Genomic DNA, 20,000 nt, shown 5'->3' on the forward strand with positions numbered 1-20,000 from the left:
TTTAAAGTAGAGACACTACATACTGATATACACCTGAACATCAGCAGGAGAGGACTCTTTAAAATAGAGACACTACATACTGATATACACCTGAACATCAGCAGGAGAGGACTCTTTAAAGTAGAGACACTACATACTGATATACACCTGAACATCAACAGGAGAGGACTCTTTAAAGTAGAGACACTACATACTGATATACACCTGAACATCAACAGGAGAGGACTCTTTAAAGTAGAGACACTACATACTGATATACACCTGAACATCAGCAGGAGAGGACTCTTTAAAATAGAGACACTACATACTGATATACACCTGAACATCAGCAGGAGAGGACTCTTTAAAATAGAGACACTACATACTGATATACACCTGAACATCAGCAGGAGAGGACTCTTTAAAGTAGAGACACTACATACTGATATACACCTGAACATCAACAGGAGAGGACTCTTTAAAGTAGAGACACTACATACTGATATACACCTGAACATCAACAGGAGAGGACTCTTTAAAGTAGAGACACTACATACTGATATACACCTGAACATCAGCAGGAGAGGACTCTTTAAAGTAGAGACACTACATACTGATATACACCTGAACACCAGCAGGAGAGGACTCTTTAAAGTAGAGACACTACATACTGATATACACCTGAACATCAGCAGGAGAGGACTCTTTAAAGTAGAGACACTACATACTGATATACACCTGAACATCAGCAGGAGAGGACTCTTTAAAGTAGAGACACTACATTACATTACATTACATTGCATTTAGCTGACGCTTTTATCCAAAGCGACTTACAATAAGTGCATTCGACCAGGAAGATACAACCTTGAAGAAAACAGAATCATATAAGTACATCAGGTTTCATAGAGCCAAACATTTCAAGTGCTACTCAACTGGCATTTAGAAAGCCAGCCCTTTATTAGTATATAAGTGCTTTGTTAGTAATTCTATCGCTCGAAGTGGAGTCCAAAGAGATGAGTTTTCAGTTTGCGTCGGAAGATGTGTAAGCTATCTGCTGTCCTGATTTCAATGGGGAGCTCATTCCACCATTTTGGAGCCAGGATATCAAACCCACGTGTTTTTGCTGACGGGAACTTGGGTCCCCCTCGCAGTGCGGGTGCAGCGAGCTGTTTGGCTGATGCAGAGCGGAGTGCACGTGCTGGGGTGTACGGTTTAACCATGTCCTGGATGTAGGAAGGGCCAGATCCATTCACAGCATGGTACGCAAGTACCAGTGTCTTGAAGTGGATTCTAGCAGTTACTGGAAGCCAGTGAAGGGAGCGGAGGAGCGGTGTGGTGTGGGAGAATTTGGGAAGGTTGAAGACCAGACGAGCCGCTGCATTCTGGATGAGCTGCAGAGGTCGGATGGCACATGCAGGTAGACCAGCCAGGAGGGAGTTGCAGTAGTCTAGGCGTGAGATGACGAGAGCCTGGACCAGAATCTGCGCTGATGTCTGGGTCAGCTGGGGACGTATCCTCCTGATGTTGTAAAGCGTGTATCTGCAGCAGCGGGTTGTAGCAGCGATGTTTGCAGTGAAGGACAATTTGTTATCTAGGACCACACCCAGATTCCTTGCAGTCTGAGTCGGGGAAACAACAGAGGTGCCGATGTTGATTGTTAGGTCAAGAGTGGGACAATCTTTTCCCGGAAGGAAGAGCAGTTCAGTCTTGTCAAGGTTGAGCTTGAGGTGATGAGCAGACATCCACCGAGAGATGTCTGCTAGGCAAGCAGAGATGCGTGCGACGACCTGGGTCTCTGAGCGGGGAAAGGACAGAATTAGTTGGGTGTCGTCAGCGTAGCAGTGGTATGAAAAACCATGCGGGCTAATGACAGACCCGAGCGAGTTTGTGTACAGGGAGAAGAGGAGGGGACCAAGAACCGAGCCCTGAGGGACCCCTGTAGTTAATTGACAAGGGTCGGACTCGGACCCTCTCCAAGTAACCCTGTAGGTGCGGTCGTTGAGGTATGAGGTGAGGAGGGAAAGTGCAGTGCCTGAAACTCCAAGTTCTTGGAGAGTGTGAAGGAGGATCTGATGGTTCACTGTGTCGAATGCAGCAGACAGGTCAAGAAGGATGATGACAGAGGAGAGGGAGGCTGCTTTAGCAGTGTGCAGTTCGTCAGAGACAGCAAGGAGAGCAGTTTCTGTTGAAACTACACACTGATATACACCTGAACATCAGCAGGAGAGGACTCTTTAAAGTAGAGACACTACATACTGATATACACCTGAACATCAGCAGGAGAGAACTCTTTAAAGTAGATACACTACATACTGATATACACCTGAACATCAGCAGGAGAGGACTCTTTAAAGTAGAGACACTACATACTGATATACACCTGGACATCAGCAGGAGAGAAATCTTTAAAGTAGAGACACTACATACTGATATACACCTGAACATCAGCAGGAGAGGACTCTTTAAAGTAGAGACACTACATACTGATATACACCTGAACATCAGCAGGAGAGAACTCTTTAAAGTAGAGGGACTACACACGGATATACACCTGAACATCAGCAGGAGAGGACTCTTTAAAGTAGAGACACTACATACTGATATACACCTGAACATCAGCAGGAGAGGACTCTTTAAAGTAGAGACACTACATACTGATATACACCTGAACATCAGCAGGAGAGGACTCTTTAAAGTAGAGACACTACATACTGGTATACACCTGAACATCAGCAGGAGAGGACTCTTTAAAGTAGAGACACTACATACTGATATACACCTGAACATCAGCAGGAGAGGACTCTTTAAAGTAGAGACACTACATACTGATATACACCTGAACATCAGCAGGAGAGGACTCTTTAAAGTAGAGACACTACATACTGATATACACCTGAACATCAGCAGGAGAGGACTCTTTAAAGTAGAGACACTACCTACTGGTATACACCTGAACATCAGCAGGAGAGGACTCTTTAAAGTAGAGACACTACCTACTGATATACACCTGAACATCAGCAGGAGAGGACTCTTTAAAGTAGAGACACTACATACTGATATACACCTGAACATCAGCAGGAGAGGACTCTTTAAAGTAGAGACACTACATACTGATATACACCTGAACATCAGCAGGAGAGGACTCTTTAAAGTAGAGACACTACATACTGATATACACCTGAACATCAGCCGGAGAGGACTCTTTAAAGTAGAGACACTACCTACTGATATACACCTGAACATCAGCAGGAGAGGACTCTTTAAAGTAGAGACACTACCTACTGATATACACCTGCACATCAGCAGGAGAGGACTCTTTAAAGTAGAGACACTACATACTGATATACACCTGAACATCAGCAGGAGAGGACTCTTTAAAGTAGAGACACTACCTACTGATATACACCTGAACATCAGTAGGAGAGGACTCTTTAAAGTAGAGACACTACCTACTGATATACACCTGAACATCAGCAGGAGAGGACTCTTTAAAGTAGAGACACTACCTACTGATATACACCTGAACATCAGCAGGAGAGGACTCTTTAAAGTAGAGACACTACATACTGATATACACCTGAACATCAGCAGGAGAGGACTCTTTAAAGTAGAGACACTACCTACTGATATACACCTGAACATCAGCAGGAGAGGACTCTTTAAAGTAGAGACACTACATACTGATATACACCTGAACATCAGCAGGAGAGGACTCTTTAAAGTAGAGACACTACCTACTGATATACACCTGAACATCAGCAGGAGAGGACTCTTTAAAGTAGAGACACTACATACTGATATACACCTGAACATCAGCAGGAGAGGACTCTTTAAAGTAGAGACACTACATACTGATATACACCTGAACATCAGCAGGAGAGGACTCTTTAAAGTAGGGACACTACATACTGATATACACCTGAACATCAGCAGGAGAGGACTCTTTAAAGTAGGATTATTTCAGTCCTATTGGATAGAGATTCAATATATAAACACATTAAACAGCAGTGTGTCATAGTAAGGTATCACACAACATTATGATACAGATAGATGGATAGATGGGCAGACAGACAGGTGAGAGACAGACAGGTGACAGACTCACTTCCCCACGAAGTTCTCCAGCACGGAGCTCTTCCCCGCGCTCTGCCCCCCCACCACGGCGATCTGCGGCAGGTCCAGGCTGGAGTTCTGCCCGATGGAGGAGAAGGCGTCCTGCAGCCGGTTCACCAGCGGGATCAGGTCCTCCATGCCCCGGTTCCCCATGGCGAGAGGACCGCTCACTCACAGGGGGAGACAGGGGGGGAGACAGGTGGTGCAGCGGGGAGACAGGGGGTGAGACAGGTGATGAAGGGGGGAAACAGGAGGGAGATAGGAGGGAGGGAGGGGAGACAGGTGGAGATGCCGCAGATAGACAGGCTACAGTAGAGAGAAAACAGGCGGGGATGCAGCGATGAGACAGGCGGAGCGGTGAGAGAGAGACAGGCGGAGCAGTGAGAGAGAGACAGGCGGAGCAATGAGAGAGAGACAGGCTGCAGCGGTGAAATAGGCGGAGATGCAGGGGTGAGACGGACGGACCAGCGATGAGAGAGACAGGTGAAGCGGTAGAGAGACAAGCTGCAGAAAGACAGGTCGCTGCTGCAGAGAGACAGGCTGCTGCAGAGAGACAGGCAGCTGCAGAGAGACAGATGCAGCGGTGAGACAGGCTGATGCAGAGAGACAGATGCAGCGGTGAGACAGGCTGCTGCAGAGAAAACAGATGCAGCGGTGAGACAGGCGGGATGTGTCTGTCGCTCCTGGTTCTGAGGATGGAGCAGCTCCAGCTCCAGCTGTGACCTTCAGCTCCTCCTTTGCAGCGAGAACACACATTTCCGGTGCGCACCTTCACAATAAAAGCCCATCGTTTTTTGAAAATGTTTTTATTTGAACAGTGGTTCCAATAAATATAAAACACATCCGAACCGAAACACAGATCCATAACGAAACATGATTCATGATGTCATCATCTGAGTCATTTTACTTTTTTCTGGAACTTCCGGTTGCATAAACTGAGTTCAGCTGTTTGTGAAACATCTCTAGCTTTAAATTAACATTTATCATTATAAATAGAGACCTCTGTGGTGGAACATTACGGGACATAATTCATCACCGTTGTACATAGTGTGTGTTGCACCCAAGTGGCAAACTCTGTGGTAGACAGACTTGTCAACCCTCCCGATTTCATTGCCCTCTCCCGGTTTCCTCCCGGGGTCATATTTCTCCCGCATTTCTCCCGATTTCTGAAAAAATCCGATTTACTCAGGACTGTTTCCACTCGGACTTTAATACAGCTACACCATTGTTTGGTTTCCATGGTAACACTTCTCTCTCGTAGCGCGCGCAACTGAACGTCTGAGAGGGTGAGGCAGATAGTCACAGAAAACAGAACAAAAATCGACAACTACTCTCTGCTCACTCCTTTCCTGCCCACACATATGCTCCATCAAGGACGGTGCTACAGGCCGCAAGGCATTGCACTTAGAACTACAATAAGCATGTTAATGTTAATCTAACAGCTCCGGCGATCCACTAGCACCCCCCACCCCCCCATTTTGCATTTTGAAATGCTCCCGATTTCTGAGGTCTCAAGGTTGGCAAGTATGGTGGTAGAGCCGGTGTTGTGTCAAATTATGCACCCCCGTCATGAAATGCACCCCTTGTCACGGGAACGCGCATTTCTAAATGACACGTTTATACCTTAAAACGATGTTTAAAACGAAAAGTAAACGTTCAGGGTTTGTATTAATGGTAATTTTCAGACTGAGTCGTTTAGTGGTAGCTCATATAGTCTTGATTATTCTGGTTTAACTTTTCCCTCCGTATTTGATGGTAGTGGTGTCGAAATTCATTCGTCACTTCCTTTCCAGTTTTTGTGTTTTTTAATCTTTCTTTTTATTATTATTGCTACGTCCTGTTTGTATTTATACAGACAGGACGTAGCAATAATAATAACATTTTAAAGCACGTTTATAAACGTGCTTTAAAATGTATTGTTTAATTTTACATAGTTGTCATCTAATAATCAAAATATATTTTTATGTTACATAGTCTTTGTCAGTATATTTTTGCCACGCTATGCTATCAGGGCTGTCGGTCGATTAAAATATTTAATCGCGATTAATCGCAAATTAATCGCACATTTTGTACCTGTTCTAAATGTACCTTAGAGGGTTATTTTTCAAGTTTTTAATACTCTTATCAACATATGAGTGGACAAATATGCTTTATGCAAATGTTTATTATCATTTGAACAATTACAAATATCCTCATGAATATTAAACACAACAACCTCGGAACATTACAAATATTCGCCTCAATTCAATCTGGAACCTCTCTCCTACAATACAAAGTGCGTGTGTGTGTGCGTGTGCGTGTGTGTGTGTGTGTGTGTGTGTGTGTGTGTGTGTGTGTGTGTGTTGGATCGTTGGAGCTATATGCAACTCAAGGCATATGCTCGAACAGGAGCTGCCTGGACGCTGCGCGCACTATCCGTGCTGAGTGTGCTGACTGTTCGTACAATGTCCCTCTGTCTGGCTGCCTGCATGAAGTCAAGTGCTCGGCGCAGTTGTCGGCGAGATGTCGCTCCTCTATTTTCATTGAAACAGCTCCTTATATCCGTTAGCGCAGCTAGCTAGCACCAGATGCTAACAACAACAATACACGTAAGGTCTCTCTCTCGCGCCACACATACACACACCCTCCCGGTCCTCCCGATGGCCAGTCGGAGCCTGCCGCTGAGCGTGGAAGTGTGGTCTGCCGCAAGCGGACGGCAGGAGCGGGGCTGTCAGCATCAGCTTGTAGATGGTATTTTATACTCGATACGACTCTGAAACTACGGGGCGGCCGAGGACAAAAATTACACATGCGTTAATCGCGTTAAAATAATTAGTGGCGTTAATTTTTTTTTGCGTTAACGCGTTATTAACGCCCTATATAATAAAAGTGTCACATACATGAAACTTGCTCCATTTATTGGTACCAGTCCGAGAACCATACCCTGAAACATGCTTGAGGGTTAATAGAAACCTCTTTTTTGGGGGGGGGGGGGGGGGGGGGCATTTTATGACAGGCCTGGCCATGCCAACGGGCCATGCCTGAGATCGCTTGCTGAAGTTTTATTAAATGTGCAAACAGCTAGGACTGTCTTAGTGAAGACAGCATTTAGATGCGCAGCTCCACTGTCTTGGAATAGTCTGCAATTGAAATGTAAACTGAGCAATCTGGTGCCACTAAATGTTTTTAAAGCTCGGTTGGATGCTACTCAATCGGAAGCTGTTGGTACCTGCTCATGTGGATAGTATGTACATTGTAATCCCTGTAATGATGCTGTATGATGTCCTTTTGTTGTTCTGTTTATGTTTTTATGTTTCATGTGGAACTACTTGATGATTCTCTCTTCTAAACCATCAACGTGTATCTTAGACCCGATTCCAACTAAGCTGTTAAAAGAAGTTTTTCCATTAATTAGCACTTCTTTATTAAATATTATGAATATGTCTTTATTATCAGGCTATGTTCCACAATCATTCAAAGTAGCAGTGATAAAACCGCTTCTTAAAAAGCACAACCTCGATCCAGAGGTTTTAGCCAACTATAGACCTATTTCTAATCTTCCGTTCCTCTCAAAGATTATTGAGAAAGCAGTCGCAAAACAGCTGATTACTTAAAAAACTATGATTTATTTGAAGATGTTCAGTCTGGCTTTAGAACACATAGCACAGAGACAGCTCTGGTTAAAGTCACAAATGACATTCTAATAGCCTCACACAAGGGACTTGTCTCTATTCTTGTCTTGCTCGATCTCAGTGCTGCATTTGATACTATCGACCATGATATCCTATTGCAAAGACTAGAGCACTTAGTTGGCATACAGGGAACTGCTTTAGGCTGGTTTAGGTCCTATCTATCTGAACGCTCTCAGTTTGTACGTGTCAACGATGAATCTTCCATGCAAACCAAAGTTAGCCATGGAGTGCCACAGGGCTCAGTGCTTGGACCTATTTTGTTCACCCTATATATGCTTCCGTTAGGCAATATTATAAGGAATCATTCTGTAAACTTTCATTGTTATGCGGATGATACTCAACTATATTTATCAATCAAGCCTGATGAAATTAATCATCTAAATAAAATTCAAGACTGCCTCAAGGACTTAAAAACGTGGATGACCTTACATTTTTTGATGTTAAACACAACCAAAACTGAAGTTATTGTACTCTGCCCTAAGAATTTCAAATTCCTCTTCTGGCCTACAAAGCCCTTAATGGGCAGGCGCCATCTTACCTTAAAGAACTCATTATACCCTATTGTCCTACTAGGGCATTGCGTTCCAAGAATGCAGGGTTGTTGGTTGTTCCTAGAGTCTCTAAAAGTACAATGGGAGCCAGAGCCTTTTCTTATCAAGCTCCACTTTTGTGGAATCAGCTTCCAGTTTGTGTTCGGACGGCAGACACCCTATCCGTTTTTAAGAGTGCGCTTAAGACCTTCCTTTTTGATAAAGCTTATAGTTAGGGCTGATTAGATTCAGCCCCTAGTTTTGCTGATATAGGCTTAGTTTGTCGGGGGACATCTTACTTCTTCCTTCTCTCTGTCTATACCTGTGTACTCTCATGTTCCGATTAACCCAGCTTCCCCAAATGTCTTTCTTTTTGGTGTCTATATACGCCGGGATCCGGAGTCATGGATGATCCTGCGGTCCTGTGTCATGGATTGCGAGTCCTGGATCTTGAGTCGTGGCTGTGGTCCTGGATCATAAGTCCTGGATGGATATCCTTGTGGATTCATCTTCCTATTTTACACACATGCATTTCCAAACATTTCGTCTACCTATGTTGCAAATGTATTATCTTTTCAATTTACACACGGCATCTATTGCACGTCTGTCCGTCCTGGGAGAGGGATCCCTCCTCTGCTGCTCTCCCTGAGGTTTCTCCATGTTCCCCTTTAAACTGTGGGGTTTCTCTGGAAGTGTTTCCTTGTACCATGTGAGGGTCTAAGGACAGAGGGTCTGAGGATAGAGGTTCTAAGGACAGAGAGTCTAAAGACAGAGGGTCTAAGGACAGAGGGTGTCGTATTGTTATACTGATATTCTGTACAAACTGTGAAGTCCACTGAGACAAATGTAACAACTGCGAACCTTCGGGGACAGAGCCTTCAGCGTGGCAGCCCCCGCCCTCTGGAACGCTCTCCCTGTGGAGATCCGCAACATCCCCGCGCTTGACGCCTTCAAAAGGGCCCTCAAGACCCATCTGTTCACCAAGGCCTTTGGCCCCAAATCTATCTGTTGTTTTGTCTGATTGCCTTTTGTTTTGTTATGTTTGTTTTGCCCTGTTCTTCCTTGTAAAGCGACCTTGGTTCCTTGGGTCCCCTATATACATCCAAGCTATTATTATTATTTTTTGTGATATTGGGCTATATAAATAAACATTAATTGATTGATGGTTACTGATGCAATATGGTTGAGACCATTCGGGCTTATGCTAGAAGAGGGGTGCAAGGAATAGTCTAATGCTGCGTTCACACCGGACGCGATGCGATGTTTGGGGGCGGCGCGATTACATGTAAAGTCAATGCAGAGACGTGGACAGACGCGAATTCTCTCCGACGGCGAGCACGAAACGTTGCCGCGTCAAACGAGAGAGTTCAATTTTTTCAACTCGAGTGTCAAATTCACGTGACGCGTTCTCGCGGAAGCCAATCAGCGGTGAGGATCAAAGCCCTTCTCCTTAAGACATTTATCTGCCAAGGAGATGTTCTGTATAACTGGGTCATCGTGTTTACTTGTTTTTAGATTTTTCCAATTTTCCCAGAATCTGTTTGTGTTCAAAGAATCCTCGATTATTGTTAGTTGTTTTGTGTGCACCGAGCCTTCTTGGTTTTGATTGTACGTTTGTATTGTTTGAGCATGTCGCAGTAAAGAGGCGTACGTCTGCGTTGCTAGGATCTCTATGTTTTTGGTTCCATATTTTCCTCAGTTCGTTCCTCTTTTGTTGGCATTCTTCATCAAAGCAGTTAGTTAGGGTTAGGGTTAGTTAGTTATTCTTTTTGTTTTGGGTTAGGGTTAGTTAGTTATTTCTTTTTGTTTTGGGGGCTTGTTGCTGCATTTCTTCAGTTGGGATGTACGAGCTGTTCTCATGAAGATGTGGTTAATTGTTCTAACTGCCAGGTCTATGGCTTCTTCATTGTGGTCATATGTGGTGTCCAGAGAGTTGACTAAGAGTCTTTGAATGTGGGAGTTTCCGATAGCTTTCTGGAACTCTTGTGCACGGTCCGGAGCCCGTTGTCTTGTCCGAGCTTCACCGAGCTTATCGCTTATCGCTTCTTTGTTTTCTTTGTTTTCTTGTAGGTTGTTTTCCAAACTCTTGTTTTCGTTGCATATCCTCTGCAACGTCTTTTCCTTGAAGTTATTATTTCATATTTGTGGGTTTATCTCATTTTAAATCTCTCTCTCTCTCTTTGAAAATACTAAAAAAAACGTGAATTCTTGAAAAATTGACTTTTTTCAAGAATTCACGTTTTTTTCTTATTTTGACTTTTTTCAAAAATTCCCGTTCGGAATATAAAATACTTGAATCCGTGAAAAATTTCAAAATCTGAAGAAAGGAACGATCTTCGAAAAAATTTGAATTTTTGTAAAAAGTCCAAATCGGAGAAAGAGTAAAATTAAAGTTCTGAAAAAGTAAAATTCTGAGAAATAAAGTAAAATTCTAAATCTGGGAAAAAATATGTAATTCTGAAATGAAGGAAATCACACGTCTCTGAGTCGGCTCACTTTAATCAGAACTCAAACAATCAAAACACTCGTTTCCATCTGAACCCCTTAGCTCCTTAAATCTCACATTAATACAAATACGTTTAAATAAGTTTAAAACAATAACAGATGATTGGATCTGACGTCAGAGGGACACGCCTTTATTCTCATTCATGATGATCAATGTTCAGACGATCTCAAGACAATAATATCATATTCATTATATTATATTGCACTTCTCCACATCTTTATATATTAAAACAGATTTGTGTAGCTGAGGTTACGCTAACAGCTAACGACTCTCTTTGGGATCAAACTGCATTCATCATCATCATCATCATCATCATCATCATCATCATCATCATCATCATCAGTCAAACCTCACAGGTAAACACTGCGGACTCAGGTGTGTGACGGACAGGCAGTGGCGGCTCCAGAGTGTTTGTGTTGGGTGGTCTATGGTAGGGCTAACCCACACAGTGGTGGGGCTCAAGTCAGTATTTGCAATGTAATTACGTACACGCTATATCGCCCCCCTTGACAGCGAAACGCCACGCATGAGGTTTAGATTATTTCCCTGTCTCAATCCAAATTGAACTGTATGAAATCAAACGGCATATTTGTCTTGTAGTAAATAGAAAGGGATCACTGTGAACGTATGATAGCACACGTTGAAGATCCAATGGGGATACTGAATGGCGGTTCAGATTGATCTCATCAGTAAGGCATGACGCAGACCCAACGTTTCGTTGCTCTGATTGGCCGTAGGTCTATTCAAATTGCATTCGGAGGCATTTTGATCTGACCGCAGCCGTGCTGATATAACGCCAGAGAATTTCCACATCTTTAAAACTCCCCCACTGACTTAGACTATTCCTTGCACCCCTCTTCTAGCGTAAGCCCGAATGGTCTCAACCATATTGCGTCAGTAACGTGCACTTGTTGTTACAGCAGGATCAGTTTGCGTGTATATTTTCGCAAGCCGTGTTCTCAACATGCTTACTTTAACATCATTTTTCATGGTGGGGCGAAGGTGGGGCTAAGGTGGGGCTAAGCCATTTCTTGGTATGGCTGTACCCTACCCACCATACCCTGGCGCCGACACTGCGGACAGGTGGTACAGCAGAGGTCAGAGGTCACAGCAGGGTCGTCACCAAAAAATACATTTGAGAAGATTACATTAGAACTCATCGTGATTTATAATGTCCCCACACCAATTACTACTTTATACTAAAGTGCATGAACGCATAACAATGTTACCCAATGAAGCCTCGCTCCAACGTTAGCAGCTAACAGCTATCGTTAGCAGCTAGCAGCTATCGTTAGCAGCTAACAGCTATCGTTAGCAGCTAACCGAGGCAGCTAGCAGCTAACAGTAGCAGCTAGCAGCTGACGTCAGCTAGCTCTCCTGTAGTTCGTAGTGTAGCGCAGGGCAAACGGCGGCCCGTAATTGAAGCTTGTAATTATGCCTTAAGCTTAGAGGCTGTATTTATCATCTGAATTTGGAGAAACAAGTTTAATATTCTGAAAGCCAAGACTTTGTTTATTTGAAATCAGATGAAAACAAACTGTGACAGACCCTGCGGTGTTATCTATGATTACTATACGCTTTTCATTCATAATGTGAGCCGAAGGGAGGGGGAGCGGCGCTGAGGAACAGCCAGTTGCGACTGGTTATTAGGGGCAGGTGGGGCACAGCCCCACCTAGTGTCAGCAGAAAGCAAATAATGATTACAACAAAATGCAAAAAGATCATGTTTAATCATCTGATTCGTCTCATTGCTGTTTTAGTCTGTGTTCTTCTGATTAGTGTCTACAGTCTGTGCCTATTGAGCTGTTTAGAGCCATGTGGGACAAAACCCCACCATGCCCTCCCTCTCCCTGTCTAAGTGAACGGTGACTGTAGAAACTACACTGTGAATGCTCATAATGACCATAGGGGCAGAGAGCTGCCATCCCCACCATACGTCATCTCATCATTCAGAGCTGATTGGCTGTAAGTACGTGTGCCGCGAAAAGTGTGGTGTGAAGAGGAGACGAGAGACGCGTCCTAAAACCAGGAAGTAAGCTGCGCTCTGGTTCCCTCCAGAAATAGCAATGAGATTCCTCCATAGGAGAAAATAGCTCCAAATAAGATCTGTGGGAAACGTACCTGTTTGATAAATGCACGTTTTGTTCAGCCGGATAATATCCACATGTCTACCCTACTTTTATCGTTTTCTAATCATAAATCTATCGATTAGATTTATGATAGACTTTTGAAACTACAAGAAGATAAGGAGGACTTTTACAAACAAGTAATAGAGATGTTTGTCCAGAAGGAGAGCATGGACTTCATCTTCAAGTCAAGGTAAGACTGCAGTTTTATTGAAAATGGGATCTTACTAAGAGAGAACAATTCAATATTTAAATGATCAAATTACATGTTTTGGGTATCCTTTTGTTGAACTGTGTTTTTAAAATTAATCGAAGCATCAGACAAAAAAAGGTTTTGAAAATAATATTATATTTTGATTTAGGTCAAAATATAATATTTGTAAACCAGAAGAGTCAGAGGCTCAGCAGCCTGAACCTCACTGAACCTCACTGACCCTCACTGAACCTCACTGCAGAAGCTTCATATATATATATATATATATATATATATATATCTAAGTTTATGCCCCACCACTTTTGCACATATAAAAACACCACCGGGAACAGCAGAGAGTAGACAGGTGTGGACCCTCCCCTTATTGTGCGTCAGCAGAGACGACTACAAGTGTCTTAGGTTCAAGTCAGACTAATGTCTGTGTTAGTGTTCATGACTTCATGTTTATGTCATCTTAATGGTTCATCTCAATGCACACACATGTTCCGTGCTTTCCAATAGTTTAAAATAGTTTTATTCCTCTGTTTAATAACCTGTTCAATCCAAACATGCCACTTGTACAAATTAAATAACATTTCTGTGAACTGATATTTGTTTAGTGAGCTTTTTAGAGAATGTTCCCAGAAAGATTGTAAAATGTCAATGAAGATGTCAGACTTAGTATATTTTAGGGATGCACCGAATATTCGGCCACCGAAAATTATCGGCCGAAAATGGTTAAAAAGGCTCTTTCGGCCTAAAGGGTTTTAGCACCGAAAAAATATCACCGAATGTCAGAGAACAGGGTTACGTTGATCATACTCCGCATATGTGTCCGGGTGTTTTGATTTCAAGTGGTGGAGTAATCCTGAAGTGGTGAAAGTCTTTGCAGTTACACCCCCTCGAGAAATGTCAGCTGAACACGTTTTAAAAATCGCAATCCGCGCCTCTCTCTCTGATATTTTGAAATATCTCCAAGCGGCAGACATGTTGGCTGTGAGCCAGCCGCGAGCATGGTCGCGCGCCGTGCTTATCGCCGCGTTTTGATTACGTCATCACAACAACACGTTAGCTTACCAAACTGATAGGTGCATTTGTTGTTGTTGAAGGCCTGGCTGTTACAGTCTTTATTTACACTAGTTTGTTGTCGGCCTCCTGGCCTAGATGTTTATTTTAAAGCACCTTGGCTTTGCTCTGAATGCACTTTGTTCTAGTTATCCTACAGAGAAAAGAAAATGCACTTGACTTGGAATGAATGTACTGGATGCATTCAGAAGTGCTGAATAAATGTTTTATGGACCCATAATAGTGATTATTATTTAATTTAAGTTTTGCAATAATCAGCTAGCTGAACAACATTGGTAAAAAATGTATACATTATATATAAATATATATATTTATGTATATATATATATATATATATATATATTTATGTATATATATATATATATTTCTATTAATCATGTTCGGCCTTTCGGTTTTCGGCCAACCGTTCCCTATTTTCGGTTTCGGCCAAGAATTTCCCATTCGGTGCACCCCTAGTATGTTTGTTAATAATTACATACAACACATAGAATTTGTGTGTGTGTGTTCCAAGTTAATCTGCGGCCCCCTGGTGGCCAGTACATACACTATGTGGCCCCCACCACTATCCAAGTTGCCCATCCCTGGTCTAGCGTTATCAGAATAAGAATCAGCTCTCCTGACCGCTCTCAGGTACGTCTCTCAGGTAAATCTGTCTCTCAGGTACGTCTGTCCCTCAGGTACGTCTCTCAGGTACGTCCCTCAGGTACGTCTGTCTCTCAGGTACGTCCCTCAGGTACGTCCCTCAGGTACGTCTGTCTCTCAGGTACGTCTCTCAGGTACGTCCCTCAGGTACGTCTGTCTCTCAGGTACGTCTGTCCCTCAGGTACGTCTGTCCCTCAGGTACGTCTCTCAGGTACGTCTCTCAGGTACGTCTGTCCCTCAGGTACGTCTGTCCCTCAGGTACGTCCCTCAGGTACGTCTGTCTCTCAGGTACGTCCCTCAGGTACGTCCCTCAGGTACGTCTGTCTCTCAGGTACGTCTGTCCCTCAGGTACGTCTCTCAGGTACGACACTCAGGTACGTCCCTCAGGTAAGGGTCAGTCAGAGCAACTCAAATAAATACAGAACAAAAACCCAACATGTGTCTCTGCCGAGGAGAAGATCTCTGGCTGATCGTCTCTCAGGTGTCTCTCAGGTGTGTCTCTCAGGTTTCAGATCCTGATATATATAAATATTAAAACTAAGGTGAGTTGAGGTCGTTAAGGCAGAGAGGCGTTCAGGGTCCTCCAACATCAAGAGGTTCAGAACTTCAGTCCAGGTGGAGCCAGCAGTGACACCTGTTCATACAGTCTGTCCTCTACTGTCAAGGTGAGGCACTGCAGGTCCAGGTGAGTCACTGCAGGTCCAGGTGAGTCACTGCAGGTCCAGGTAAGTCACTGCAGGTCCAGGTGAGTCCAGGTGAGTCAATACAGGTCCAGGTGAGTCACTGCAGGTCCAGGTGAGTCCCCAGGTGAGTCTCTGCTCTCCAGAGGCAGTTTGACGAAGGCGATGGCAGCAAGCTCCTTACAGAACTCCTCGAGGACGATGATTCCTTTCAGCAGCGTCAGGTGCTCCAGTCTGAGGACACATACAGGTACACTCAGGTTAACTCAGGTACACTCAGGTTAACTCAGGTTAACTCAGGTACACTCAGGTACACTCAGGTTAACTCAGGTACACTCAGGTACACTCAGGTACACTCAGGTACACTCAGGTACACTCAGCTACACTCAGCTACACTCAGCTACACTCAGGTACACTCAGGTACACTCAGGTTAACTCAGGTACACTCAGGTTAACTCAGGTACACTCAGGTACACTCAGGTACACTCAGGTACACTCAGGTACACTCAGGTACACTCATGTACACTCAGGTACACTCATGTACACTCAGGTACACTCATGTACACTCAGGTACACTCAGGTACACTCAGGTTCACTCAGGTTCACTCATGTACACTCATGTACACTCAGGTTCACTCAGGTACACTCAGGTTAACTCAGGTACACTCAGGTACACTCAGGTACACTCAGGTACACTCAGGTACACTCATGTACACTCAGGTACACTCAGGTACACTCAGGTACACTCAGGTTCACTCATGTACACTCAGGTACACTCAGGTACACTCAGGTACACTCATGTACACTCAGGTACACTCAGGTACACTCATGTACACTCAGGTTAACTCAGGTTAACTCAGCTACACTCAGGTTAACTCAGCTACACTCAGGTACACTCAGGTACACTCAGGTACACTCAGGTACACTCAGGTTAACTCAGCTACACTCAGGTTAACTCAGCTACACTCAGCTACACTCAGCTACACTCAGGTACACTCAGGTACACTCAGGTACACTCAGGTACACTCAGGTACACTCAGGTACACTCAGCTACACTCAGCTACACTCAGCTACACTCAGCTACACTCAGGTACACTCAGGTACACTCAGGTACACTCAGGTACACTCAGGTACACTCATGTTAACTCAGCTACACTCAGGTTAACTCAGCTACACTCAGGTACACTCAGGTACACTCAGGTACACTCAGGTACACTCAGGTACACTCATGTTAACTCAGCTACACTCAGGTTAACTCAGCTACACTCAGGTACACTCAGGTACACTCAGCTACACTCAGCTACACTCAGCTACACTCAGGTACACTCAGCTACACTCAGCTACACTCAGCTACACTCAGGTACACTCAGCTACACTCAGCTACACTCAGCTACACTCAGGTACACTCAGCTACACTCAGCTACACTCAGCTACACTCAGGTACACTCAGCTACACTCATGTACACTCAGCTACACTCAGGTACACTCAGGTTCACTCATGTACACTCAGCTACACTCAGCTACACTCAGGTACACTCAGCTACACTCATGTACACTCAGCTACACTCAGCTACACTCAGGTACACTCAGCTACACTCAGCTACACTCAGCTACACTCAGGTACACTCAGGTTCACTCATGTACACTCATGTACACTCATGTACACTCAGGTTAACTCAGGTTAACTCAGGTTAACTCACGTACACTCAGGTTAACTCAGGTGCACTCATGTACACTCATGTACACTCAGCTACACTCAGCTACACTCAGCTACACTCAGCTACACTCAGGTTCACTCAGGTTCACTCATGTACACTCAGGTTAACTCATGTACACTCATGTACACTCATGTACACTCAGGTACACTCAGGTACACTCAGGTTAACTCAGGTTAACTCACGTACACTCAGGTTAACTCACGTACACTCAGGTTAACTCAGGTGCACTCATGTACACTCATGTACACTCAGCTACACTCAGCTACACTCAGCTACACTCAGGTACACTCAGGTTCACTCATGTACACTCAGGTACACTCAGGTAGACTCAAGTAGACTCAGGTACACTCAGGTACACTCAGGTAGACTCAGGTACACTCAGCTACACTCAGCTACACTCAGGTACACTCATGTACACTCATGTACACTCAGGTACACTCAGGTACACTCAGGTACACTCATGTACACTCAGGTACACTCAGGTACACTCAGGTACACTCAGCTACACTCAGCTACACTCAAGTAGACTCAGGTACACTCAGGTACACTCAGGTACACTCAGCTACACTCAGCTACACTCAGCTACACTCAGGTACACTCAGGTACACTCAGGTTAACCCAGTTGTGACGGCTTTCGCCTCTCCGGTCCTGTTAATTCTGTTTATGTATGTAAATGAGCTGTGTAGTTGCCCCAACGTCATTGGCTGACATCTCCTGGTCCGCCTCCGAAGACACTGATTGGAGCACGCCGGGCCGGACGCAGTCCAATCCCCGTGCAGCCCCAGCGCAACCCTTCCGGAGAAGACTACAAAGCAAGGGGACACCTACCACTCGGGAGGCTTTGCTGCGATCAGATGCCTCACACATTTTGCTCCTGTGTCGTGGACACGTTAGACTTAAACTATTAGAACTTGAGTGATCCGTGTTTAGTGTTGTGTGTTAGCGTGTTGAGATAGGTGTTTAGAGTAGCGTGTTGAGATACGTGTTTAGAGTAGCGTGTTGAGATATGTGTTTAGAGTAGCGTGTTGAGATATGTGTTCAGAGTAGCGTGTTGAGATACGTGTTTAGAGTAGCGTGTTGAGATATGTGTTCAGAGTAGCGTGTTGAGATATGTGTTTAGAGTAGCGTGTTGAGATACGTGTTTAGAGTAGCGTGTTGAGATACGTGTTTAGAATAGCGTGTTGAGATATGTGTTTAGAGTAGCGTGTTGAGATATGTGTTTAGAGTAGCGTGTTGAGATACGTGTTCAGAGTAGCGTGTTGAGATATGTGTTTAGAGTAGCGTGTTGAGATACGTGTTTAGAGTAGCGTGTTGAGATACGTGTTCAGATTAGCGTGTTGAGATATGTGTTTAGAGTAGCGTTTTGAGATATGTGTTTAGAGTAGCGTGTTGAGATACGTGTTCAGAGTAGCGTGTTGAGATATGTGTTTAGAGTAGCGTGTTGAGATATGTGTTTAGAGTAGCGTGTTGAGATATGTGTTTAGAGTAGCGTGTTGAGATACGTGTTTAGAGTAGCGTGTTGAGATACGTGTTTAGAGTAGCGTGTTGAGATACGTGTTTAGAGTAGCGTGTTGAGATACGTGTTCAGAGTAGCGTGTTGAGATATGTGTTTAGAGTAGCGTGTTGAGATACGTGTTTAGAGTAGCGTGTTGAGATACGTGTTTAGAGTAGCGTGTTGAGATACGTGTTTAGAGTAGCGTGTTGAGATACGTGTTTAGAGTAGCGTGTTGAGATACGTGTTCAGAGTAGCGTGTTGAGATATGTGTTTAGAGTAGCGTGTTGAGATACGTGTTTAGAGTAGCGTGTTGAGATACGTGTTTAGAGTAGCGTGTTGAGATACGTGTTCAGAGTAGCGTGTTGAGATACGTGTTCAGAGTAGCGTGTTGAGATACGTGTTCAGAGTAGCGTGTTGAGATACGTGTTTAGAGTAGCGTGTTGAGATACGTGTTTAGAGTAGCGTGTTGAGATACGTGTTCAGAGTAGCGTGTTGAGATACGTGTTTAGAGTAGCGTGTTGAGATACGTGTTTAGAGTAGCGTGTTGAGATACGTGTTCAGAGTAGCGTATTGAGATATGCGTTTCAGAGTAGCGTGTTGAGATATGTGTTTAGAGTAGCGTGTTGAGATACGTGTTTAGAGTAGCGTGTTGAGATACGTGTTCAGAGTAGCATGTTGAGATACGTGTCTAGAGTAGCGTGTTGAGATAGGTGTTTAGAGTAGCGTGTTGAGATACGTGTTCAGAGTAGCGTGTTGAGATACGTGTCTAGAGTAGCGTGTTGAGATACGTGTTTAGAGTAGCGTGTTGAGATACGTGTCTAGAGTAGCGTGTTGAGATACGTGTTCAGAGTAGCGTGTTGAAATATGTGTTTAGAGTAGCGTGTTGAGATATGTGTTTAGAGTAGCGTGTTGAGATACGTGTCTAGAGTAGCGTGTTGAGATACGTGTTTAGAGTAGCGTGTTGAGATACGTGTCTAGAGTAGCGTGTTGAGATACGTGTTCAGAGTAGCGTGTTGAAATATGTGTTTAGAGTAGCGTGTTGAGATATGTGTTTAGAGTAGCGTGTTGAAATATGTGTTTAGAGTAGCGTGTTGAGATATGTGTTTAGAGTAGCGTGTTGAGATATGTGTTTAGAGTAGCGTGTTGAGATATGTGTTCAGAGTAGCGTGTTGAGATATGTGTTCAGAGTAGCGTGTTGAGATATGTGTTCAGATTAGCGTGTTGAGATATGTGTTCAGATTAGCGTGTTGAGATATGTGTTTAG

The 20,000-nt window shown here is 44.0% G+C and overlaps 2 protein-coding genes and 1 long non-coding RNA gene across 8 annotated transcripts in view; 1 reads left to right on the forward strand and 2 right to left on the reverse strand.

Moving 5' to 3' along the window:
- Positions 1-4,834, reverse strand: part of LOC307043304 (dynamin-1-like) — a 46,702-nt gene extending 41,868 nt beyond the window's left edge. The window contains 1 exon segment of the mRNA XM_079687671.1: positions 4,082-4,834. Coding sequence (XP_079543797.1) covers positions 4,082-4,242 — 161 coding nt within the window. The 5' untranslated portion in view covers positions 4,243-4,834.
- Positions 4,835-10,109: 5,275 nt separating this feature from the next.
- LOC307043315 lies at positions 10,110-15,715 on the forward strand. Of its 6 annotated transcripts, none has more exons than XR_013809331.1 (4): positions 10,111-14,891; positions 14,922-15,084; positions 15,175-15,522; positions 15,583-15,715. It is a non-coding gene; the product is annotated as an uncharacterized lncRNA (long non-coding RNA). The 6 variants fall into 6 exon arrangements; XR_013809333.1 differs by having other exon boundaries at positions 10,602-14,891; positions 14,922-14,990; positions 15,102-15,522; XR_013809329.1 differs by having other exon boundaries at positions 10,110-15,101.
- The window catches only part of LOC307043310 (FHF complex subunit HOOK-interacting protein 2B-like), a 10,060-nt gene continuing 5,190 nt past the window's right edge, over positions 15,131-20,000 (reverse strand). The window contains exon 7 of the mRNA XM_079687682.1: positions 15,131-15,757. Coding sequence (XP_079543808.1) covers positions 15,604-15,757 — 154 coding nt within the window. The 3' untranslated portion in view covers positions 15,131-15,603. The remainder of the gene's footprint in view (positions 15,758-20,000) is intronic.

The sequence above is a fragment of the Notothenia rossii genome (genome assembly GCF_949606895.1).
Source record: "Notothenia rossii genome assembly, chromosome: 6".
In the NCBI taxonomy this organism is placed as follows: Eukaryota; Metazoa; Chordata; class Actinopteri; order Perciformes; family Nototheniidae; genus Notothenia; species Notothenia rossii.